This window comes from Ictidomys tridecemlineatus, chromosome 2 (assembly GCF_052094955.1).
Source record: "Ictidomys tridecemlineatus isolate mIctTri1 chromosome 2, mIctTri1.hap1, whole genome shotgun sequence".
NCBI classification, from domain to species: Eukaryota; Metazoa; Chordata; class Mammalia; order Rodentia; family Sciuridae; genus Ictidomys; species Ictidomys tridecemlineatus.
In genome coordinates, this window is record NC_135478.1 from 28,188,617 (window position 1) to 28,214,989 (window position 26,373).

Here is a 26,373-nt window from a genome sequence, read left to right on the forward strand (position 1 = left end):
AGGTGTCTGTGGCAGATGGGAATGCCTTGTGGAGCCTTTGGGACACCCAAGTAGCATAGTAATACAGAGTCCCAGAGCTCTAGAGTATATTCAATCCTCTCCATTTGAAAGGCAATTCCTACTTGCTATTGGCACTGGTAGATTGGCCGCAAGGTACCACATTAAGTATGAACACTTAGTTGGTTTCATGACTGGGGTGTTTTGAATAATAACACAGAATTCCACTATTAAGTGATAATAATAGACTTGGAAAGAACACCTAAATTGCATGAGCAAGTAGCTCAACTTCCCAGGCAATTTCTTCCACTGCTTTGGTGCCTCTCTCTCATCCTATGATCTCATGGGAAGTTTCACTTAATAGAGGAGGAAAAAATGTAGGACTTACACTGGGCTGTCCATGGTCTGGCACTAGTCATCTCCAGTCTGGTATGGCACACATACACACACAAAAAAAAACAGTAGTGGCACAAAAGAATAGACATTGTATGATTTCACCTACCTATGGCACATGGAATATTTATAGAGACAGAAAGTAGATATGTGGTCATTGGGGGTAGAGGGTGGAAAAATAGTTATTAGGTTTTTTTTTCCTTTTTTTTGGTGTCTGGAATGGAACCCAAGGCCATGAAATGTGCTAAGCATGCCTTCTACCACTGAGCTACACTCCCTGCTTAAGATGAATTCAGAGTTTCATTTTGGGGTGATGCAAAGGTTCTGGAGATGGGCGGTAGTGGTGGTTGTACAACAGTGTGAATCTACTTCATGCTGCTGAACTTGGCACAGTGGTGGTTAGTTGGTTAATCAGTTAAAATGGTAAATTTATGTATATTTTACCACAACAAAAAAAATTTTTTAATTAAAAATATCTTTAGCAAAAGAAAATACAGGCTGAGCTTTGGTTTATAAGGGAGGAGATATAGTTTCATTTATAGATCTTTAATGATTTGTGGACAGTGCCTAATGCTTGGTCAGCAACTTGAAAAGCTCAAGACTGGCAGACTGGCATCAAGGATGTCAACATGGGCCTTTTGGAATGGGCACAGTCTGTGAATGTATGTGTAGCCCACACCCACCAGACATTTGACGGAGAGGATGCTCTCATAATCAATTGGGCTCTGATGGTCGGTGCCTCTTTCTCCAGCTCTATCAATGCCTGTGTAATAGAATCATGTATGTGGGGGCCATGGTGGCAGGGACGGAAGCTGTGCAGGGGTATAGTACCACAGATTTCTCTCCAGATTTAACCTGATTACCCTCACTGTGCCAACAGTGCAGGACACCATGAGTCCCTAAAGGACATTATTCCCTAGCTGTTCTCTTCTGTTGACAAAGGTTGTTTCCACTGGGTCCCTTTCTTCACAGAAGCCACAGTTGTTTGTTTCATTGGATGGATTCTTATTCTACGTATGATTTTGCCTTCCTGCCTGCCCTGCTCCTACATGTGGACTCAGAATGTCTCATCTATTGCCATGGTATCACACATCACACCAAGTAACAAATTTTGCAGAAGATACAGTGAGGCAATTGTCTTATCCCATGAGTTTTACCCAGAAACAGGTGGCTGGATTGGAAGGTGGAGGTGCAGTCAAGAAAGGAACTATAAGAAATCACTCTGGTCATTTGGGGACAGTCACCCAGCATAAAATATAGGCCTTATGCCAGCAGCTAATATGTGGTGTAATTTATAAGACAGAACATACTGGTCTAAGAACCAAGGTGAAAGTGGGAATGACTTTTCTGCTATTACATATAATAATCCATCTATCAAAGTTTTACATGACATCCCTGCAACCCTTAGACTGATGAGTTGGGAGACGTGGAAATATTTCCATTGGCATAACATACAGGCATGTTCCCAAACATAGGAAGCTGATACTGCTCTCAGGTGATCTTGTATCCTCATATTTATTTATTTTATATTTTTGTAGTGGTTGATGGACCTTTATTTTATTCACATGCAGTGCTGAGAATTGAACCCAGTGCCTCACACATGCTAGGCAAGTGCTCTCCAGCTGAGCTACAACCCCAGCCCACATGTATCCTCATATTTAAAAACCAACAGGTAGAGCAACTATGAACAGAGCAAGGAGGAAGAGCAGGAAGAAAAGACTAACATTAAACAGAGTCATGAGATGGGAGGGAAAGGAAGAGTAAAGGGAAATTGCATGGAAATGAAGGGAGACCCTCATTGCTATACAAAATTACATATAAGAGGTTGTGAGGGGAATGGGAAAATAAACAAGGAGAGTAATGAATTACAGTAGATGGGGTAGAGAGAGAAGATGGGAGGGGAGGGGAGGGGGGATAGTAGGGGATAGGAAAGGTAGCAGAATACAACAATTACTAATTGGGCATTATGTAAAATTGTGGATGTGTAACCGACGTGATTCTGCAATCTGCATTTGGGGTAAAATTGGGAGTTCATAACCCACTTCAATCTAATGTATGAAATATGATATGTCAAGAGCTTTGTAATGTTGTGAACAACCAATAAAAAAAATAAAAAATTGAAAAAAAAAACCAACAGGTAGACAAGATTATTCTGCTGATTGGGATGATTGATCCTGACGACCAAGGGGGAGCGGGGTTAATTCTCCATAATGGAGCATGGGTGATTATATCTAGATCTAAGGGGACTCCCACATCCAGTAAGAAGCCATGGCAAACTAGTAAAGACAGGGCATTGGTAGGAATAAAAGTTTGGTTTCTCTCATCAGTTAAAAAGCAAACATACAAACCCATGTAGGCTAAGATACTCACAGAATAGAAGGAGAAAAAAAAAATATATATATATATATATATATTTGTGTGTGTGTGTATATATGACAAACAATTGTTTTTTCTTCCCTTTTCTCTTTCCATAAAAAAAATTATGTGAAGGCAAATACTGAGTTGGTTAATTTTACAGTGTTGTTCCAGGTGGAAATTTGATTGAGCTGACATCATTCCCAGGTGATAGAGGATAAGACTTTGTGACGCTATAATGGGGTAGGAAAAATAGAAGTTCTTTAGATTAGAAAAAGGGAAGGAAAGGAAGGGAGGGAGGATGGGAATAGGAAAGACAGTTGAATGAATTGGATATAACTTTCCTATTTTATATATGAGAATATGATCATGTACAACCACAAGAAATGAAAGTCATATTCCATGTATGTATAATATGTCAAAACACATTCTACTGTCATGTATAATTAAAAATAGCAAATACAAAATTTTAAAAAACAACCACTGTGGCAATTTTTCTCATCACAGATTAACACACACGCCTTTTTTTTTTTTTTTTTTTTTTGTACCAGAGGTTGAACCCAAGGGCACTGAACCACTGAGCCATATCTTCAGCTCTTCTTATTTCTTATTTTGAGACAGGTCTCCCTAAGTTGCTGGGGCTGACTTTGAACTTATGATCCTCCTGCCTCAGCCTCCCAAGTCACTGGGATAACAAGCATGCACCACCACTCCTGGCTTAATTTTTACCCCCCCTTTTTTTTTGATGGGGAGGGGGCCTTCTGGGGATTGAACTCAGGGGCACTCGACCACTGAACCACACCCCCAGCCCTATTTTGTATGTTATTTAGAGACAGGGTTTCACTGAGTTGCATAGTGCCTTGCTTTTGCTGAGTCTGGCTTTGAACTCATGATCTTCTTGCTTCAGCCTCCCAAGCTGCTGGGATTATAGGTGTGCACCACCACACCTGGCGAGTTTTACCCTTCTTGATCTTCATGTAAATGGGATCATATAGTAGGAACCCTTTTGCATAGACCTTTTTCTCTCAATATTTTTTAGATTAATCCACATTGCCAAGTAACACATTCAATAGTTTGTTCTTCATGTTGTTGAATAGTCTCCCATGATGTGAACATGAGTTTGTTTTCTTTATTCATCTGTTGATGGCATCTGAGTAGCTCCCAGCTTATGATTATTATAGATAAAGATGCTCTGACCATTTCTGTAAAAAAATCTGTTGTTTTTTTTTTTTCATTTCTTTTGGAGATACACCTGTGAGAGAAATTTCTGGGATTTAAAATAAGTGCACTATTAACTTTATAGGAAACAGTCAAATACTGTTCTCAAGCAGTTGTACCAAATACACCTTTAGAGCATGCCATTTCCCCAAATTAGAACTTATCAAGACAAATATGAATAAAGATAATGTTTTAAATGCCATTTGGATTAGGTAGTAGTATCAAAATGATTGTTCCAAAAACACCACTAGGCACAGCTCCAGTGTGGGTCAGAGGGAAGTCCTGCAGATGCCTCTTGGTCTCTCCTCCATTCTCAGCATTAACTGAGGGTTTAAAATGTCTCCTCTGGCCCAGACATGTGAAGTCTCACTCCTACATTACCAGCTAACTGTTAGAAGCAAAGTAACTAAGTAAATTCATTTGCACTTACATGTGAATGATTGGCAGGGATTCTACTCTCTAGAGTATATGTGTTTCAAAAGCAAAACTTAATTACATGAAGGAATTAATCACTAATAGGAGCCTTGTAATTGATAGGAAGGAATGCGGAAAGAAGATCTTTTTCGGTGCACTTCCAAAATTACCTGACCTGAAAAATGACATCTGGAGTAAATGAGTTGTGGGTTTCATATCCCAGTTCTTACTGTGAAAAGTAAATTCTTTCAATTTCTACATCCTGGTTCACTAACTGGAGACAATTATTTGTTCATTTTATCACCAAACATTCCTTTTCTCTTTAGTATCTGTCTTATTTAAGTGTTATGGGGGGGGCGTTTTTAAGGACAAATTATGGTCTTATCAGGGTCTAGTATAAGGGTAGGCATGTTGTGGGCATTCAGGTGATACTTGTTGACACGCACATAAATATGTAGGGGTTTGTAAACTGGAGAGTGCCACCCATGTGTCAGTTCTAAGATACTGATCTTTATTGCTCTATGAGAAAAGCAAGTCTTCTTCTACTAAATAGAGCTGTTGATGCTGGGGAGACAGGACAGGTTGAACTGTAAGGAGTCAATTCAGAATTCACTGGGACATTTCCTTAAAGCATAAATTCCCAGTCCGTCTGTAAAGCATCCGAATCTCAGGCCCTCTCAAGGTCAAGGAGCCCTGATTTGGGAGGCGGGTGGTAGTGGTGGCAGCCCCACCAGTATCTTTGATGTTCTTTGAGATTTACTAGGATATACTAGGAAAAGTGAAAAAGAAGGCATCCCTGCAGATGTCCTTTTCTGACGGGGGGGGGGGGGGGAGAAAGGAATCTTGTCATTAGCAAGTTGGATTCTTTTTCCAAAGAAGAAAAAAGAAAAAAGTTCCTGTTCTGTAAGAGGACGTCGAGTCAAGACTTTCCTCTTGGAAAGTCAAGAGGTGGAGGGCAGATTTAAGCACCCAGTTTTTAATGGTCCTCCCGGTGGGGTTCGGCCTGTCACCCTGCGTCACCCAAGTACCCCAGACGGGAGCGGGTTTCTAGCTACCGACTCTGCTCTCCCCGCCTCCCGGCGCCCTCACCCCCCTCGCGCCGTCGCCCTCAGAGCGCACGGTCGGGCGCAGCCCATTTTGGCACCGAGGCTTCCAGGTGCCCAGCGCGGAGGCGGAGCCGGGTTACAGCCGCCTCCGCGGCGCCACGGAGAAGACCCCCGGGAGTTCGGTAGCCCCAGCGCTCCTTCTGAGGCTCCAGCGCCCCAAACCTCCACCAGCTCACCTCACTCCTCCTCTCGGCGCTCCGGGCGCGAAGCTAGCGACTTGCTAGCAAAGCAAAGACCGCAGCGCCAAGTGGCGCGCGCTGGGCAGTGGCCCGGGCAACCCCGATCGCAACTGGAGACCTCAGCCGAGCCGGCCGGCCAGTGGACAACAGGACCATGACTGCTGAGCGACCCGGCTCGCGTGTCCCCGCGCACAGCCTCCTGTCTGCCCTCTGGGCGGCATCGCTGCTCCTGCTGGGTGTGCCGCGCCTTTCCGTGCGGGCGGATGGTGAGTGTTCCAGAGGCAACAGGGCCTGGGGTGGAGCGTGGGGTCCGGCGGGGAAGGCGACTCTCGCCGGAGCTGCTCCTTCGGAAGGGCAGGGCAAGCATCAAGCCCGGGAGGAAGGAGGCGAGCGGCGGTCCTGTGACCCAGCACCCCTCTCCCGGTCCATCGAGTCTCTGCGCGCCAGAGCGCCCAGCACCAGCCTAGGTGCTTGGACTCTCCCTCCCTTCGCTGAGGGCGCGCACTGGGAAGAGCCTGTGAGTTGGTCCTGCGGTCCCGCCGCTAGCTTTTCCAAGGTCCAGGTTAAAGCTTTTTAGAATGAAATCACGTCTTGGGTACCCTAGAACCACCTTGGCTGGGATTACGTTTCCACCACCTTTCAATTTCTCAAGGACTGTTAAATGTGTTGGACGACAGGACCGTTAGGTAGATAACAACCTCGGATGCACTGACTTGGACCAGGACGATCTAAACGATGAGTGGGAATTCACTAGGCGAAGAGAAGAGAGTGCCTTGAGTAGAGGGAATAGCTGTCGCTTCTGCAAAGACTCTGAGTGGCAGGGAAAATGGGACAGATGATTAAAAAAAAACAATGGGGCTGGAGCCCATGCAAGGTGGGGATGAGACATGAAATATAGGAGATTCTTTTGAGAATTGACCCGCTTTGGTTTTTGAACCTGAATTCAGCTTTTAATACCTGCCGTAAGTCAGCAGGTTCCGGGGGCCCAGTATCAATTCCTTTTTGAAAAGCTAACTCAACCGTGTGTGTGTGTGTGTGTGTGTGTGTGTGTGTGTGTGTGTGTGTGTGTTTAAGTTGTAGATGGACACAATACATTTATTTTATTTGTGTATCTTTATGTGATGCTGACGATAGAACTCAGTGCCTCATGCATGCTAGGCTAGCGCTCTGCCCACTGAGCCACAACCATATTTTGATTTTGGCACAAAAGCCCCTGAACTTAACGCAGGAGGATCTAAAAGGAAGCAAACTTAAAAACCATCAGTCTTCACATCCATGAGGGTTTCTAATAAGTCAGGCGTAGGATGACTCAGATTTGATAAAGGAGGAAACCCCTCAGCCAATGCAAGATGCTTTGTGTATTTTAAAATATTATTCTTTTTTTTTCTTTTTTTTTGGGGGGGGGGAGTACTGGGGATTGAACTCAGTGTCACTCGACCAATGAGCCATATCCCCAGTCCTATTTTGTATTTTATTTAGAGACAGGGCCTCACTGAGTTGCTTAGCGCTTCCCTTTTGCCAAGGCTGGCTTTGAACTCGTGATCCTCCTGTCTCAGCCTCTGGAGCCCTGGGATTACAAGCGTGCAACTACCACTCACTGCTGAAATATTATTCTTAAATGCATCATAATGGACGAAACTAGGCAACATTGACAAAAAGAAGCGTGGTGATTAAGGAAAAGGGAAAGCCAAGGAAAAATAATAAAATACTGCAGATATTATCTTGAATTTTTATGCTCTTTGCTGTACCTGTAGGGTGGAAGTGCTCTTTCTAATTAAGGATGAATGTCTTATTTCCTTCCTGTCCTCAGAGTTAGCTGTGAACGATTTTACAACTGTTAGCAATCACTGTTAATTTTTTAAATTGAGATGTAAGTCACATGAAATTTACCATTTTATAATGTACAACTCAGTGGATTTTAGTATGATCATCATATTGTGCAAACCATGCTTGGGCATCTAATTCTAGAACACTTCTATCAACCCCAAATGAAACAGTAGTTATTAACAGCCAATCCATTGGTAATTCTTTAGAATTTTTGGCCTGATGTAGAGTTATTTTTTTAAAAAAAAGTTGATTTTAAGGAATGCACGTCAAATGAACTGGAGCTAGTATTAACTTTTGAACAACGTACACTTTTGTACCAATTTTAGTTCCTTTTAAAGAAATATCTATGAGGTTTTAGAGTTTTGCCCCATTGTGACTACTTAAGTGGAATATGACATGGATATTCATCAATATTTTGTATCTATCTGGCTTGATGTGGGTCATAGAAAATTGAAGGCAAAAACGTCCTTGAACAAAGGGAAAGAGAGAACAACATTCAAGGACAAGTCTCCTTGTGACTTGCTGAAAATGTTTCCTTTCTCCTTCCTCCTTTTTTATCCTCTCCACTTTTCCAATGAAGAACTAGAAGTCCACTTCCTTTTAAGAAATTCTGCTTGCTGAGCTCCACCTTTTATAATAGAGCCATTGAAGAATTATAAGCTACATTATGAAAAGATTCTTTACTCAATGTATGTTTAGCTAGCACCACTTCCTACAGTTAGTTATTTGTGTGCTATATGTTGGGAGGAGGAAGAATAAATGCTCAGCTAAACTGTGATGCACACATTACATTATGTGGAGAGAAATTATTTCTAAAAAATACATCAGAAGAAAAAGGCAAATGAAAAATATTTATTTTACTTTTGACTAATGAGACAAACATCTCACACATAAAGGAGACCTGCCACTGGACTTTTGAATACTTTCAAAATGGGGGGAAAAATCTTCATGTTAGTTAAATACAAATTAAATGTTTGGGTAATGATTATAGGGAAAGATTCATTCAAGAGATATTTATTGAGTTTCTATTAGGCACTATATAGAATGATGAAGAGAAATAAGTGCTTTCTATTAGGGAGCTTAAAAATCCAGCTGGGAAAATGGGAAAAAAAAGTGGGAGGATTTCAGAGAAATCTAAAGTAGACCAGTAGAAGAAGGGAACCAGGAGGAGAAAGGATAAAGGAGGTTCTAGGGAATGAAATCAACCAAATTATATTGTTTGCATGTAGGAATATATAACAACAAATCCTACTCTTATGTATAATTATCATGTACCTACAAAAATTTTATTTTAAAAATCCAGGGGGGAGGGAATCATTAGGCTAATAATTCTATGAATGAAATATGAAATTGCAATTTTAGTCATTGATAATAGTAAAGGATAGAAAGCGCTCTTGAGAGAATAATATGGGAGATTTTGACTTGATGCAGGAGAACCTGAAAGATGAGTAAGAATTAACTAGCAAAAGAAAGCAAAGAGTGTTCCGGGAGGAGAATGGTGTTGAAAGAACGTATAAGTTGGTAGGGGAAATGGGGCATGGGAGGTAATGGTTGGAGCTGAGGGTCCATGGAGAAGTGGTTCAAGATGGTGCTAGAGAAATTGGTAGGGTCAAGATAATTTGGAGCCTCATAGGAGAGGAAGCTATTGAATGGTTTCAAGTAGTAGATTAGATCTGATTAGATCCACAGTTTGACAAAATCACCAGAACAGTGATGTAGGGAGGATGGATGTGACTGGGGCATTCTTGGATGTAGAAAGACATATCAGTTATTTCAAGAGGAAAGATGGGGCTGGAAGGAGCAAATGGAAAAGATCTGGACTCAAGAGAAAAAATGGGCCATCTCTGCTGGGCTCAGGGGTGCATGCTTGTAATCCCTGTGGCTCGGGAGGCTGAGGCAGGAGAATCACAAGTTCAAAGCCAGCCTCAGCAACTTAGGGAGGCCCTAAGCAACTCAGCAAGACCTTGTCTCTATATAAATATTTTTTATATTTTAGGGCTGGGGATGTGGCTCAGTGGTTGAGTCTCTTTGGGTTCAATCCCCAATACCAAAAACAAACAAACACACAAAAAACCAACCAAAATGTGTAAGGATGGTCTTTAAAATCACATGTGGATGGAACTCTAAGCAAAATTTTCACAGTGAGAAGAGAAGACTTAGGAGTGACCCTGGAGCAAGGGCAACAGGTTTAGGATTATTGAATCTATCACCAAATGTATTGGGCTGTAATTTTCATTTCTTGTCAGGTGTTGGTATTAGGGTTATGATGGTTCCTAAAGGAATTGGAAAGTTGTTCCCTCTTCTGTTCTCTGAAAGGGTTTCTGTAAAGTGAGACTTTTTTTGTTTTGTCTTATTTGTTTGCCTGATTTGTTAGTGACATCATTTGTGTTTGGAGTTTTTTCTTGTGGAATGATTTTAAATAATGAATTTAATTTTATTAGTAGATAAAGGAATATTAAGATTTAAAAATTCATTTGTGTCCATTTTTCTGTTGTTTTTTTTTTTAAGAAAATTTCCCATTTCATCTAAGTTGTCAAATGTGCTGGCATATATAACACAACAGTCTGTAATTAGCGTTTCGATGTCCTTGGGATCTGTAGTGATGTTCTCTTTCATTCTTGATGTTGGTGATTTGTGTTTTCTCTTTCTGTCTTATATCTTTTATTAGGGATTTATCAAAATTTTTTAAACCATCTTTTGGCTTTGGTGTATTTTCTGTGTTCCTTTCCATTTCATTGATTTGACTCTATATTTATTATTTCCTTCTTTCCATTTCTTTAGAAGCTTTGATTTTTGTGTTCTTTTTCAGAATGTTTTACAGATAAAATCTTAGATCATTAATATTTCAACTATACTTTTTTTGTAATATGAACCTTGAGGCTATAAATTTCCCTTAAATCTAGTTTCTCCACAAGATTTTGTCCTGTAAGTTAAAAATGTTTGATTTTAATTGTGGTTGCTTCTTTGAGCACATGGCTCATTTGGAAGTAAATTTTGAAATTTCCAAACATAAGGGAATTTTCCTAGTTATCACTTTGTCATTGAGAGGCAATATAACGCAGTGATTAAGATCAGTGACAGAGAGTCAAATTGCCTGATTTTGTATACCAGCTATGTGATCTAGGGCGAGAATTAAGACTAAGCCTTAACTATAAAATGGGGCTAATAATAACACCTATATCATAGAGTTGTTATAAGGATTAATATAATGAATATTCATAAAACATTTATACTACTAGGCCTATAGTAAACATTATATAGGTGTTTGATAAATAAAAGAAATGATTTTGGCTTGTTTTTACTGTGATCTAAAAGCATTTGTTTGTATGATTTTGGTCTTTCATGTTTTGTTTTGTTTGTTTGATTTGAGGTGTGTTTTGGTTTTTTTTTGGCAATACTGGGGACTGAACCCAGGGGTGATCCACCACTGAGCTACATTCCCAGCCCATTTTACTTTTCAGACAGGGGTCTTACTAAGTTGCAGGAGCTAGCCTTAAACTTGGGATCCTCCTGCCTCAACCTCCCAAGTAGCTGGGATTACAGACATGAGCTGCCAAGCCATACCTGAGATTTCTTTTAGATTTGTAATAATTTGATCAATTTTACAAATGTTCTGCATGTGCCTAAAACAGATGTATGTTCTGTAGTTTGGTGTGCAGTTAAATACCTGTAATCTCAGCGACTCGGGAGGCTGAGGTAGGAAGATCACGAGTTCAAAGCCAGCTTCAGCAAAAGCGGGGCGCTCCATCAACTCATTGAGACCCTGTCTCTAAGTAAAATACAAAATAGGGCTGGGGATGTGGCTCAGTGGTCGAGTGCCCCTGAGTTCAACACCCCCCCCCAAAAAAAATAGATGTTTCGTTCTGTTTTTTTCTTCCCTGCCTTTAAACCTGATGGGGCCACCCAAAGTATCACTTTATCCCTCCAGGAGGCTCTTAGGGACCACAGTGCTCCCTTCCATGCCATGATTTTCCTGCCTAAAGTTCTCTTTTGCTTCAGCCTGGGCTTCTGCCTCTGCCTGAATTCATGTTCTCATTCCCATGTCAGTCACACGCTCTTAGAGGCCTGCTGCATACCCACTTGTTGATGTGCTGCAGGAAGCCGTCATGTAGCGGACATGGTCCCCGCTGTCTTGTCCAGTAGGAGAGAAGCTTAGTGTGTGCAAGTGAATTTGTTGTGGGAAGGGCCTGGTAATGACCTCAGGCAAGGGACAGAGGGAAGTGAAGCAACCTGCTATGTATGCAGTGGGTCACCAAGGATCGGGGAGGCAGAAGAAGACAGAGCTGAGTCCTGAATCTGTGCCTGGGGCACTGAGTGAACTACCTCACGGAAACCCAAGTAGCTGAGCTTTGCCTCACGGGTGTTTATAAAACATCTTTTAAAAGAAAGAGTTGAAAGGTTTATCTAGATAACAGGCCAGAGTGGCTGGGTTTTTGTTTGTTTGTTTGTTTGCTTAAGAATACAAGAGCAAGCCAGGCATATTGGTTCATTTGTGGGCCTTGTGTTGGAGACCTGTCTGGGCAACATAGCAAGAACCTGAAAAAAACCGAAAAGACAAAAATGAACAAAAACATCCTATAAGTTTCCTCAAAAAATGAAAAAATAAAAATAGACCCCAGCATGGTGGCCACACCTGTAATCCAAGTTATTTGAGGGCCTGAGGGAATAGGAATCAAGTTCAAGGACAACGTGGGCAACTTAGTGAGACTTTGTCTCAAAACTAAAAGAAAAATAGAATTACCATATGATCCTGCTATATCACTACTCAGTGTTTATCCAAAAAATCAAAATCAGCCTACTTCAGAGATACATGCATACCTGTTTATGGTGGCACAATTCACAATAGCTAAGTGATGGAATTGGCCTAGGTGTCCATCAACAGATGAATAAATAAAGAAAATATCACACACACACACACACACACACACACACACACACAATGGAGTATTATTCAGCCATAAAGCAGAATGAAATTATGTCATCTGAGGGAAAAATGGATGGAACTAGAGAACACCATGTTAAAATAAATCAGCCAAACTCAGAAAAACAAGTATTGCATGTTTTCTTTCATATGTTGAAGCTAGAGGGGGTGGAAAGAACATCATGAATGCAGAAGGGAGATGATTTGTGTAGAGAAAGAGAATCAGGGTGAGGGATGAAAGAAAGGGGAGGTGTTGGGGAATGAAACATCAAATTATATGCATATATGGATATGTCATAATTAAACCCACTATGCTGTATAATTAATATATACCAATAAAAGTAAAATAAGGCAAATAATATGAACCAGCTGAAGAATAAATAAATACCATCAGTAAACACTAAAAAAAAAAAAATAGTGTAATTGTTATCACCTGGTCCCAGAGACCGTGTTCAATGGAGGTAGCTGCATTTGAGTCTCAGTCAGTTGGGAAGCTTCAGTGGTGACCAGCGTCTGCCAGTGAGTTTGCTGAGATTAAATTTCCATGGATCTTAGATTCCCCATGTTTGTGCTTATACCCACACAGGGAAGCTCTTTGTGCTAGAGTCTCAGAATGGTTCTCAGGGCCTGGACCTGGAGACAGCACGGCTTTCCTGTAAGACCAGGGGAGCTCACCTGGTGTCTGCGGAAGAGCTGCGGAGAGTGGTCCAGGATTGCACCTTGGCGGTGTGCACCACAGGCTGGCTGGCAGATGGCACCCTTGGGTAAGTTGGACAGCTGGGGAAAACCCTCCTTTGCCCTCACCCCAGGGGTCTGATCAAGTCTTATAGGGGGGCTCAATAATTGTTCTCTAGCCAGATGTGGTGGTGCACTCCTGTCATCCCAGAGATGCAAGAGGCTGAGGCAGGAGGATTATAAATTTGAGGTCAACCTCAGCAACATAGTGAAAATAAAGTAGATAAATTTAATACCTCAGATAATAAATAAATTAGAAAAATAATGGGGAGGTAGTTCAATGGTAAAGTACCCCTGGGTTTTATCCCTAATATCCCCCGCCAAAAAAAAAAAAGTTCTCTGGAGGCACTAGGATAGGCAAAGAGCTATGGGAAGTGGCTTCTTTCAGGATGTTCTTGTTTTGAATTCTGGAGTTAAGTCACAGGGTTTTTTTGTTTTTTTTTTGTTGTTGTTGTTGTTTTGTTTTTTTAATCCCTGACTTTGTTATTTTGAATTTTCTCTTCAAGTGACAAAACTAGTACATGTTTGTATACAGTCTCTCTCTCTTTTTTTTTTTTTTTTTTTTTGGTGGTGCTGGGGATTGAACCCAGGGCCTTGTGCATTCAAGGCAGGCACTCTACCAACTGAGCTATATCCCCAACCCTGGTATATAGTCTTAAACATTTGCATATGTGTAGGAACATGGGATGGATGGAGGTTTACATTTTTTTTTAATGGTGTTGGGGATCAAATCCATTGGCCAAGTCACTAGGATTACAGGCATGAGCCATTGCACCTGGCTTGAGTAGCATTCTTGGTAGCCTCATAGACTAGGAGGATTGAGATTTAAATTCAAATTCTGTAGAGGAGGTCCAGTGAGTCTTTTTTTTTTTTTAGAAGATTTCTTTTTTATACAATATTTATTTATTTTTATGTGGTGCAGAGGATTGAAACCAGTGTCTCACATGTGCTAAGCCAGCGCTCTACCACTGATCTACAATCCCCAGCCCCTTCCAGTGAGTCTTTTTGCTTTGGGTTGTACCTTCCTGGCATGTACCTCAGGAATAAGAGTAAACTGGACACAGTACACAGTACAGTAAATTGGACACAGGCCCTCTGAGAAGCAGGAGCAAAACATCAAATACTTGAAAGCCACAAATTTGGATTGAATAATACTTGAATTCAACGGCTCCAGATATCTAAATATAAGCATTGGTAGCTATAGACTTTATAGTAACTATCCTTAAAATGTTCAAAGATTTAGAAGGCAAGAAGGCAATTTTGGCAGAAGATGGGAAACTATAAAAATAACCAAATGGAAGCTCTAGAAAAATATAAAAACTAAACTTAATGAGGATAAATCTAACAGATTTCATCTAATAAATGAATCTCTAATAGGTGGTTAAAAAGAGCCAAAAAGAGAATTAGTGAACTGGAAGATATTCCACAGGAAGATATTTATAATAAATAACAGCGGAAAAAGAGTGAAAAGTGTAGAGGAAAAGGTAAAAGTCAAACAAGATGTGTATAATTCGAACTATAAAAGGAAAAATTAAAGAAATGGAATAAGAATGATATAAGAATGATCCACAACTGAAGAAAAACATCAAGGCACAGATTCAAGAAAACCTGTGAAGTCTGAGTAGGACAAATGAAAAGAAATCCATGGGCTGGATATATAGCTCAGTGGTAGAGTTTTTGCCTAGCATGCTTGATGCCTTGGGTTTTATCCCCAGTGCTGCTAAGAGAGAGAAAGAGAAGGAGAGAGAGAGAGAGAGAGAGAGAGAGAGAGAGAGAGAGAGAGAGAGAGAGAGAGAGAGAAAACTAGGCATATCATTGAAAGATTGGCAAGGATCAAATATGAAGAAAAAGATCATCTTCAAAGGAACAATAACAAACTGACAAAATCCAAAGATGATTGATTGGTAACTTTAAAGTGCTGAAAGAAAATCACTGTCAACCTAGAATTGTATATATCCAGTGAAATATCTTTCAGTTATAAAGATGAAATAGACATTGTAAGATAGATAAAAGACAAGAGAATCCATTACACTCAACCTTCACTAAAAGAAACACGGAAGAAGGCTGATGGTGTAGCTCAGTGGTAGAGTACTTGCCTAATGTGCCGAGGCCTTGGTTTCAATCCCCAGCACCAACAAACAAACATACAAACAAAAACCACTAAAGGGTGTTCTTCAGGCAGGAGGAAAATAATTGCAGGTGGAAGTCTGGAGATATGAAAAAGAATGAATGGAATAAGTTAATATGTGGGCAGATTAAAATTATATAAAGCAGTGATAATACTGCACACTAAAAAATAGTATATGTGGCAATATTTGAAGCAAATTAATACATACATATTAATAATACATGGTATTACATGATATATCATGCAGTTAATGATACATATTATTGGCGGAGGGAGTAAAAGTAATATTAAATTTTAATAAGTCAAGGAAATATGGGACAAAAATAGATTATAATGGAAATTGGCACATATTTAGAATTGAATAATATCAGAAACATATCCAGACTCATGAAGTGTTACTAAAGCTATACCTAGAGGGAAATATAATGAATTAAATGTTTATGTAAGAAAATGAGAAAAGCTATAGGTTTATGAACTAATACTTTACTTTACTTAAATTTGAAAAAAGCAGAGAACAGAATTTTATGAAGTCAAAACTAAACATATTTGAAAATACCACCAATGTTTTGCTTCTGAAACTTGAATCAACACCTATGACTTCAACTCAGGCACCACCTGTCTACCTGAATGTAGACCTTTGTTTAGGGAGAATGTTTCTATATTGATGCTTTCAGCCAAAGCTCATGAATCACAAAAGTCTCTGCTGATTCAGAACTAATAGCAGAAAAGAATTGTTCTTTCCCATTTTTTTGTCAACACAGAGAAGTCCTCCTAACCCTGTGCCTTCTTTATTTCAGGACAACTGTGTGTAGCAAAGGGAGTGGTGAACAGCAAATCATGAAAGCAATCGATGTGAGAATTGAGAGCAACCCAGTTCCTGGTGGCATGTACCATGCCCTTTGTATTAAGAATGAAGGTCAGTGCTACCATCTTTGTAAAGGTCTTGAACTGGGTGATCTTGTCGGTTGCTGTCTTAGGTTGGGTTCTGGAGAGGAAGGCCTTGAGATATGGTTTCTCTAAAGCCTTACAAAGAAATTTTTGAAGTCTTCCAAAGAAAAGCCAATAGGGCAGTGAAAAATTAGACAGGAAAGGGTAGATGGCAATTTGGTGCAATATTAAGCAAAATTCACAGTAGTGGTGAGGTGGAGTAGCTTTGGCCCAGTCTCTCAATGAACCTCTGCGATGATGTACATATTCATGGTTTCCCTGATTGGGTGAGGGAGCTGGGGTATGTATACCCCATCTGTCAGTCATTGGTGAAAGGCTGCTTCAGGAAATGTAAATTCCCAGGCTCTTCTGGTTTATTCATTTGCATAGATAAGAGGTAGAGTTTTTACCTAGCATGCTTGATGCCCTTCAACAGAGGCATAGTTGCCCATCAGGAGTCCCTGTGCATAGGAATGATCCATGTCTCTATGGAATAACAGCAGAGCCTCAGCAGCATCTGCTACAGTTGTTAATGCTCACAGCTTGCTCTTCAGTCTGTCTCCACAGTGAACAGCACACTGAAAAGAAAATTATCATTCCCAAAAAAAAGGAAATTTATGGGATTTAGGAAACTGCTCTTAGGAAGGAAAATCCACCTTCAGTCTGGAAAGTCAGCTGAGTGGTGGAGAGAAAACCATAAAGAAGTCTCCAGGGCAGCATTTCATGTGCACCAAAATAAGTACACCTTCATTATCAGAAACACATGCCGTTGAAGGGCACTATTCATGTGAGTGGAGAAAAAGCCAACTTCTTAATCATCAGTCATGGAAATCAGCACAGGTTCTGCTTGACTGAATATACTGGACTCATCTGGGAAGTATTTTTTTCAAAAATACTGATGCCTGAGTGCCAGACCTAGAAATTCTGATGTCAATGTTCTGGGCATTGAGCTTTTTTTGAAACCACCTCAGTGATTTTAATGTGCACCCTATGTTGAGAACTACTTTAATAATGCAGGATTTCTTTAACTTTGGTGATCATCAGAAATACCAGATAAACTTGTTAAAAACACAAATCCTCAGGCTGTATCCCAGATGCACCAAATCCTCACCTCTAAAGAAGAGGTCAGAGGAGTTGGTCAGTGTGAGAGCCATAGTGAACCCCTAAGGCCCTGGAAGATGTTTGCCACAGGTTTGGTAATGATAGGCTTCTCCTTTGCTATGGGGTCTCTGTTCAGGATGGTTCTTCAGGTACTGATTTTTATTGAAGAGTGTTGTGAGAGACTCTTGATCTGTCTAATTAATCAAGAGATGTATCTTTGTTTTGGAAAGACCCAGGGAGAGCAAGAATCTGTGATTTTTTTAAAAATCACATAAATAAAATGATCCTTTGCAGTGTGTCAAAATGCATTCTACTGTCATGTAATAACTAATTAGAACAAATTTTTTAAAAAAAAATTTAAATGATTTTTTGAATCCCAAACATAGGTGGAGCATCAGATCCCTGAAGGAGATAGGAGAGAGCTAGAAGAAAAGCAGGATAACTTTGTTTCTTCTGTGATCTCAAGTGAAAGAGTCCTGTCTCTTTCCCCTAATAAATAAGAGCTATCATTTAGCTTTTGTAAGGTAACATACCACCATAAAATGCAGTGTCTTAAAATGACATATTTAGCTCACAGTTTTGTGGACCATCAATTTATGTTGCTCTTTTGTTACCATCAGCTGGGCTCACTTATGAATCTATGATCAGCTGCTGTTTGACAGGTAGCCTTGCTTCTAGGACTTGGCTGGCTGTTGGCTAGGGTGAGGGGAGGATCTGGTCCATATGCTCCTCATCATGCAACAGGCTAGCCCGGGATTTCTACCGCACAGCCCATCACAAGTGTGTGACTGTAAGTGTGTGCCCCTTTTGCCCATAATCTCAATACATGCAGCCAAAGATAGGAAATGTCCATTCATGTCGTACGGGGTGTGAAGATCAAAGCCACGATAGTGACTGCAAATCTGAGTCATGGACAAAGCAATGTCTTGTGCCTCCTGATGTGTTGCATTGATTTGGTGGTATTCCTGCCAAAAATGTATAACCCGAATCTAATCCTGAGGAAACCCAAGCCAGACTCAAACTGAGGAGCACCTTACTCTTTTAAAAAAATGTTAGAAGAAAAAGAAAGGCTAGCAATTGTTCTAGATTAAAATAGAATGAAAAGATTTGACAACAAAATTAAATGTGTGACTCTGGGTTATATTGTGGACCAGGAAAAAAAAATAGCTGTAGTTGATGACATTTGACTCTGAATTATGAATTAAATAATAGTGTGGTATCGATGTTTAAATTTCCTGATTTTAGTCAATGTACTGCAGTTATGTAAAAGAATGTTCTTTTTCTTAGGAAATGCACACTAAAGTTTTTAGGAGCAAAGGGCCATAGTATCTACAGCTTACTCTCAAATGGTTCATAAAATAATCATAGAGGACTGGGGATAAAGCTCGGTGGTAGATCACTCACTTGTGTCCAAGGCCATGAGTTTGATCCCCAGCACTGCAAACAAAATAAAACAGAATTATAAATATAGATACATATGTATCTATATTTATGTACATGTATATACTTTCATATATGTACATAGATATGTATATATGTATGTTTGAGTGTGTATGTGTGTGTGTGTGTGTATATATATACATATATATATATATATATATATATATATATATATATAGAGAGAGAGAGAGAGAGAGAGAGAGAGAGAGAGAGAGAGAAAAGAGAATTATAAAGCAAAGGGGGCAAAATTAATTCACATTGGTAAATTAGTAAATAAAAGGTATATGGAAGTTCTTCATTCTTACAAATTTTCCATAACTTTGAAATTAAAAATTGTTCAAAAAAATCAAATGATCAATGTACTTCTTCAGTAGCAACAATAATAGCAGTAACAACAGTTACAACCGATAACCATAAACACTGCAAAAAAAAAACAACAAAACCCAACCCTGTGAGATGTGGGGAGCCAACCTGTGAAGTGAAACTGGGGGCGTTGCTGAGCACAGCAAGGGCAGGTCACCAGCAGCCCAGCAGCAGATGGTCTACGTGTATCTGAGAGGCAGAGGATCGATGCTGGCAATGGCTTTGAGGCTCCCTGAGCTCACTCCCCTGTGAGGCAGAAGATGCTTCAGATAATGTATGTGCGGTGGCTGTCATGACGCCTGTCCACGTGCCTGAAGACGGGCTCCATTTTGACACAGCAGGCGCAGCGTGGGGTTCCTGTGGTCAGGGTCCTCCAGGGCTCTGTGTCCTGCAGCAGTTTGCCTGAGCCCAGCCAGGCCTCCCTCACCACCCAGTCAGGAGGGCTGCACAGGCAGGGCCTGTAAGGGGAAGCCTGGAGTCTTGGTCCTGTGGGGCCTAATTGTTAAGGAGGCCTTAGGTGAGCCATGCATCCTGAGGTGGGATTAGGCTCTCTACAAGAGCAGGACAGACTCCCCACAGTCACTCAAAGAGAATTCTCTCCCTCCTCCTCTTCTTTCCTCCTTTAGGAGGAAAACAGTTTCCCATACCCTCCACTCTTCTCAGAGGATTCACTTCTTTCCTCATAGGGTCTTTGTTGACAGTAGTCAACAAGGGAAATCTGTCGCTGCAGGAAGGTGCAGGGTCTTGGTGCAGACCCAGGTAAACAGGCCGTTGGATGGGTTGAGCCGAGCACAAGCCTAGGGTCATACTTCTTCAAAGGTTGCTTCTTTCCGAATGATGCTTGATGGTACTGAGCACCTTGCTGCTGTTTGCCTTTGTCAAGACAGACGAGGGTGCTGACTCTCTAAATGGCAGACATCTGCCTCGGGAAGAGCCCAGAAGGAGCATGGGGCCTGTGGAATGTTAGGGCAGCTTCCTCCTGTGCTTATTTATTTATTTATTTATTTATTTTATGTGGTGCTGAGAATGGAACCCAGTGCGTCACACGTGCTAGGCAAACGCTCCACCACTGAGCCACAGCCCAGGCCCCTGCTCCCGTGCTTCTTGATTAAAATAAAGTGCATCACCAACGTAGACGTCTCTCATTTTCCTTTCAGTATTTTTGTTTCACTGACAGTGAATTTCCAGCCCTGTGGTGATCTCACTTAAACTAATAAGTGAAGTTATTTTTAACCAACTGGATGCTGATGAAATAAGTCGCCTCCACTTGGGTTTTCTTGCTTTGCTTCTCTTGGCAGCTTGTCGGTGGGGTCCGTGGCTTGGGGTCTGGAGGCTTCCAGTTTCCTCTCACCTTCTGCATGTGGCACCACAAGGCTCCATTCTGTGTGCTTCTGTGAGTCCACACTGAGCCAGGGCTGGTTGTGCCCCGCTTCCCCACCAGCCATCCTGACCTTCTCAGTGCTGCATACTTCAGAGTTGCGGGTACTTCCCTTAAAAAAACGAGAATGGATCATTGCCTTCCTTGAGTTTATTTTATTTTTCCAGCACTGGGGATTATATCAGGGGGTGCTTCACCACTGAGCTACCTTCCCAGTCCTTTTTACTTTTTATTTTGAGATAGGGTCTCACTAAGTTGCTGAGGGATGGCTTCAAACTTTCGACCCTCCTGCCTCAGCCTCCTGAGTCACTGGGATTCCAGTTGTGCTCTTCCACCCCAGTTTCCCTTCCTTTATGTCAACAAGAAGAGAGCTGAGCGCTTACCTGTCTTGGAGAGTAAACAGGAATTTTTGAGAGTAGCCAATTCCCAGGTCTACCTAGAAGTGGCCCTGTGTCTCATGAGTAGCTCTGGGGGAATTGTCCAGTGACCATGGGACTGGAACCAGTTAATCGCACTGTGTAGAATAGCTGATAAAACATATTTAGTTCAGGGTCTCCCAAGGAAGTATGTCAGACTGAGCTCATTATCATTGACTTGGTGTTGATCGTTTGTTTATTTAGTTGTCCAGGGTCATGCAAAGTCCAGTGCTTATACTTGCAGGTGCTTCAGACAGATGATAGACAGAGGATTTGTCCCCACCCTGGAGTTGGCAGTATATTGGGATAGCTAAGAAATGAATATGTTTTCATTACACACACACACAAAAAAGAAAGATAACTAGGGAGACTTTCTGAGGCAGTGGCATTTGAGATGGAACTTGTAAGATTTTCTTTCATGGGAATAATGAGTATGAAAAAGAGTACAGGACATTAAAAACCAAAAAAATAGGAGAAGGCAAGGCTAGGAGTTTAAAGAGCCCACTGGCTCTAGAGAGACTAGGTCTACATGAGCCCTTGTACTCACGCTCCTGGAGACGTGCCAGGTTCAGAACAGCCCTGGGGGCTCCAGTAGCTGCTGGGCAGGTCTGATGTGGCTGCAGAAGGCAGCCCAAATAATCTCCATTGCAAGAACCAGTGAAGTCCCCTCCCTTGCCACCCACATACCAGGCTTGGATGGGTGTCAGGACTGAGGCTTTCCACTACAAAAATATGGGTTAGGCCAGTCCTGACACACAAACACCCAGTTCCCAGAAATGCCAAGGGCAGCCAGAGAAATGTTGCCAAGGGGTCTTTTGGCCCATGGGGCAAACACCTCTGTGATGTCTTTGTAATCTGGGCCTGTGGGCACCAACGACCAGGACGGACTTCTCCACTTCTGTGTTGCTCAGAAGAGCTGAAGCTGCACTTTGGACTGGTCAGTGTGTTCAGGGAGTCGTGGTGTGTTTTTCACATGGTGAATGTGACAGGTCCAGAGCCCCACCTTGTAATCACATGTACAGCCCCCAGAAATGGATGCACCAAGCAGGGCGTGGTGGCGCACACCTGTAATCCCAGTGGCTCGGGAGGCTGAGGTAGGAGGATCCCTAGTTCAAAGCCAGCCTCAGCAACAGCAAGGCACTAAGCAACTCGGGGAGACCCTGTCTCTAAATAAAATATAAAATAGGGCTAGGGGAGGTGGCTTAGTGGTTGAGTGCCTCTGAGTTCAATCCCTGGTATCCACCCCCCCCCAAAAAAAAAGAAGAAATGGATGCACCAGCAGTGACTTTGTTCTCAAGCTCTCTTGTACCATGGGGGGTCCTGGTGGCCTCTGAGCACAGACTTGAGCTACTTTCCTCTGTGCTGTTCCACTGCAACCTCTGGACCTGCAAGGGTCACTTGCTTAGAAACAGTCCTAGAAAGGGACTTTGTGTGACTCAGAGTTCTGGAGGAAGACAGAAAATCCAGGGCAAGGTGTGCTCCAGTTAGAGCAAAGACCACACGCTCACTCTGACTATTTATCAGAACTATTTTTATTAGTAGACTGAATCCTGCCAGTGACTTGCACAGGCTCAGGTAGTTATCAGTTGCCCAAAGCCAGAGCTAGAAAGAGATCAGGACGTGCAAACTTCTGACCCTAAAGCCCATGGGAGCCAGCTGCTTTCTTGGCCCTCCGTGGGGCTTGTGCTAGCAAGCAGCCCTCGTGGCACTGCAAAACCCCAGTAGGGGAGCAGCTCTCTTCACATGGAGTTGGGTCCTTCCCTAGTATTTGCTAGGGGCCTCCAGTATCCAGCTGCTCTTTTGTTTATGCTTTATAATAATGTAGATTCCCCAGTCCTCTGTTGCTCATCTCTCCTTGGTGAAAATGAGCTATGTGGGGAAGAACCTGAGTGCTGAAGGGGACAGCTCCGAGGACTACATGGAGGGTCAGGGGAGGTGGGCTGGGCTGCTCCACAGTGGGGGCCCCAATCCTACTGACTGTGAAACACGGCCCAAAGTTGAGAACTGTGTGCCAGACACTGCATCAAGGTCATGTCTATTGTGGGCTGCATCCCACGCTGCTCATCGTCTTACAACAGCCATTCCTCCAGCCATCCCCAGCAGGCTCTGCCCTTCCTGCAGAGCTGGTCAATAATACCTACTAGTACCCTACCAGCCTGTTGGGAAACCAGGCAAGCGGAGAGTTAAAAGAGGAGCAAAAGGCCTCAGCATTTCAAAAAAAAGAGGGGATTGTTGTAAGGAGTTAGAACAAATAAAACCACTTGGAACTCTTTAGAAAATATTTGATGCATATTCTCAAGCTGTTGCTCCTTGTCTCTTTGGCCAGCATAACATCTCTCTCCCTTTCATGGTCCTAAAAATACACTCTGGTGTTCATTACCTTACTCCTGGCGGGGGTGGAGGGTGGGTTTCCTGAACTCCTTTAGTACAAACTCCTTTAGTACAAAACTCCTTTAGTGCAAATGTGTTCATTATTTTATAGGAGAAAAAGGAAAACAAAGTTAGTGTCTGACCATAGGGGGTCCATTATGGTACATTTATACAAGAATCTGTAGTCATTTACAAATAAATTCAAACAATACAACTAATTGTCAACAGGGGAGAATTGCACAATATAATGTTAAATTAACAAACAAGCTATAAACCCAAACAAATATGTCATAGTGAGTTATACCATTAACATAGACTGGAAATATTTAAGTCTTTCCATACTGATGGAATTTTACTGAATAACAATAAGCAAATTCATCACATCTAAACAAATTCACAGATCACATTATTTTCATTGGTATTATGTTATGGAATAATCATGGCTCACTTGGTACCAGGAGTTCTGCAATCACAGGTTTGTTTGTTTTTAAAAACAACAACAACAGGGTTTTGCTAAGTTGCCCAGGCTGATCTTAACTTTAAAAAAAAAAATCTCTTTTATAGTTGTAGATTAACAGCTTGCCCTTATTTATTTATTTTTTTATGTGGTGCTGAGGATCCAACCCAGTGCCTCACACATGCTAGGCAAGCACTCCACCCCTGAGCTACAGCCCCAGCCCTGATCCCCAACTTTTGATCCTCTTGACTCAGCTGCCCAAGTAGCTGGGATTACAGGTGTGCACCACTACACTTGGCTTAAAGACAACTTTGTCACACAGTTCAGGTAACACCAAAGAATGAAGAAAAGGTCAAACCTTTGTATCCCAATTTCCACATCTTTGGTTTGTGAAATAGTAACGGGGCTTGCAGGCTGGAGTCTTACAGTTTCTCAAGATAAATGCTCCTGTCTTCATTTGAGTTTTAAACTCAGTGGAAACTCTGGTCATCAGAAGCTCTAACTGGCAGTAGATGCCCTTTTAAATTGAAAAATGAGACAAACCATGTGTTCCCTAGTACACACTTACTTGATATTACTAGTGCACATTTGTTTGACAAAGATCTTTTATGAAATCTTTCCTTGGAATAGAAAAGAATAGAAATTGATGTTGACACTATTGAAACTCTGCTGTAAGACCTAAGAAATCCACAAACCAAGTCCCTACCTACAAAATAATTGAAAAGTAGCATAAAACTAGTCAATTTATCAAGTGTCCATTTCCCTGGAGAGGAGAAGTGGGTTCAAGTGTATAGCCAAGCTGTTTTCGGTAGCTCTCTTGTGAGGTTCAAGATGAGAAGGTTAGTGAAAGAGACTAATTCAAGTTGCACCTGGGTGTGAGTGGTGTTTTTGGCATACACTTGGTTGCGTTAATGCATGAAACTGTTGTCCTGGAGATCCTGAATCACACCAGCTCAGAAGCAGTGTGTTTCCTGATTTGAACATTTGTGGGAAATCCAGAAACATATGGCTTGTGTACCCAGACTCTCAGGAGCCTGATTGTGGTTTTCCTGAACCATATTCTAGCCCTTGTCAATCTGGAAATTAACTCTGAAAAAGGAGATCCTCAAGAGTCTGGGCTGTGGATTTGACCTGAGGTTCCCCTTTATTTTCAGAACAATCGCCCTGCTCCTAGATTTTCCTTCCAAGGAACTGGTGTTGTGTTTTATATATAGAACTATGTGAGACTGCAAGTATTTGTTCTTTGATAGAGTTTGATAAAGAGCCTCCATTCTCCCAGAGTTAGATCCTGAAGGAGGAGAAAAGAGGAGTACCCTCAGGTGAGCCATAGGCAGCTGAGCATGGAGGAGAGAAAGAATGAGCCTTCTGTCCCAAGATACTAGCCGGAATCCCATTAGTCTGAGTTGATAGAGGCTAATGGGAGTAGTTTGTCCTTCAGAAGGTACATTGGGATGATATCCCCACCTTGCCCCAATATTGAGGGTGTCTCTAGATTTGTGGCAACTTATGGATGACTCTTTATCCCTTCTTACCATAAAGATGAAATCCAAACAAGGTGGTTTTGGACAAAATGAAGACAGTTGTTCTGTGCTATGGGATATGTATTTTATATCCCACCATCTTTTTACATGCAAAATTTCTCTCATATTAAAGAATGTGCATGATGTTGAGTCTCTTTGAAAAAGTGCTACCCAGACTACAAGCTGTTAGGGCAAGTGGGGTCACTTAAAAGCACAAGTTGTCTTTTCTATTTTCATCTTTTCTCAGCATATCTCCTTTTAAGCAAGGTCCTTATTAGGTAATTTGTCTGCATAAGGACTAAAGGAAAGCAACTTGTAAAATTAGAAGAGGAAATCTGAATGAAAAATTATTTCCTCAGCCAGGTATGGTGGCACAAGCCTCTCCTTTCAGCCACTCAAGAAGCTGAGGCAGGAGGGTTACAAGTTTGAGACCAGCCTGCTCAACATAGAAAGACCCTGTCTCAAAAACAAAAACAAACAAATAAACAAACAAAGAAACTTCTCTTTTGAAAAAACAAAAAAGTCACTCTAACAATTTGGTGCAACACTTCCACATCTATAAGTTTATCCTAAAGAAATAAGCAATGTAAAAAAAAGTGTACATAGGACACTGTTCATGGTAGCATTGTTTATTATGGTGAAAAATCAGAATCAACATCAATGTCTGTCTGAAGGTTAAAGAATGTGTACTGCAATGTAGCCTTTCAAAGCTGGAGGTAAACTACAGAAGGGACATGGAAAACCAAACCGAAAACCACTTCTGACTTCTAGCCCAGCACCTAAGTGTTTTAGAAGCACCATACTGTCCTGGTAAGCACAACAGACTGACAGATAAGCAACTTTTTAAAAATCCATTAGAGAAGCGAGATCACAGGGCATAACACTGCCCCCCAATCTGGAGAGAGGCAGATATAGAGAATGATGAGATACTGAAGCAGAAACCCAATGGCAGAAACTTCCAGGGAACCAGCACTGGGGTAGGAGAATCACAAATTGCTGGAGGGTCAGTGTGGACGGGTCTATGGGTTCATGCCAGGAGGCCATTTGTAGTGGGGTTGGGCGGGGGGCATGCTTTGAGAAGTTTTGCCTCCAGAAACTCTACCAAGTCCTCATCAAGAATACCAGAGA

At 41.6% G+C, this 26,373-nt stretch overlaps 1 protein-coding gene and 1 non-coding gene across 2 annotated transcripts in view; one reads left to right on the forward strand and one right to left on the reverse strand.

The window, feature by feature from the left end:
• Positions 1-5,490: 5,490 nt before the first annotated feature.
• Susd5 (sushi domain containing 5) overlaps positions 5,491-26,373 on the forward strand; it is a 50,166-nt gene continuing 29,283 nt past the window's right edge. Inside the window, exons 1-3 of the mRNA XM_040289915.2 lie at positions 5,491-5,928; positions 12,997-13,174; positions 16,071-16,189. Coding sequence (XP_040145849.2) covers positions 5,817-5,928; positions 12,997-13,174; positions 16,071-16,189 — 409 coding nt within the window. The 5' untranslated portion in view covers positions 5,491-5,816. The remainder of the gene's footprint in view (positions 5,929-12,996; positions 13,175-16,070; positions 16,190-26,373) is intronic.
• Positions 13,711-13,783, reverse strand: Trnas-uga (transfer RNA serine (anticodon UGA)). Its single transcript has one exon. It is a non-coding gene; the product is annotated as a tRNA-Ser (tRNA).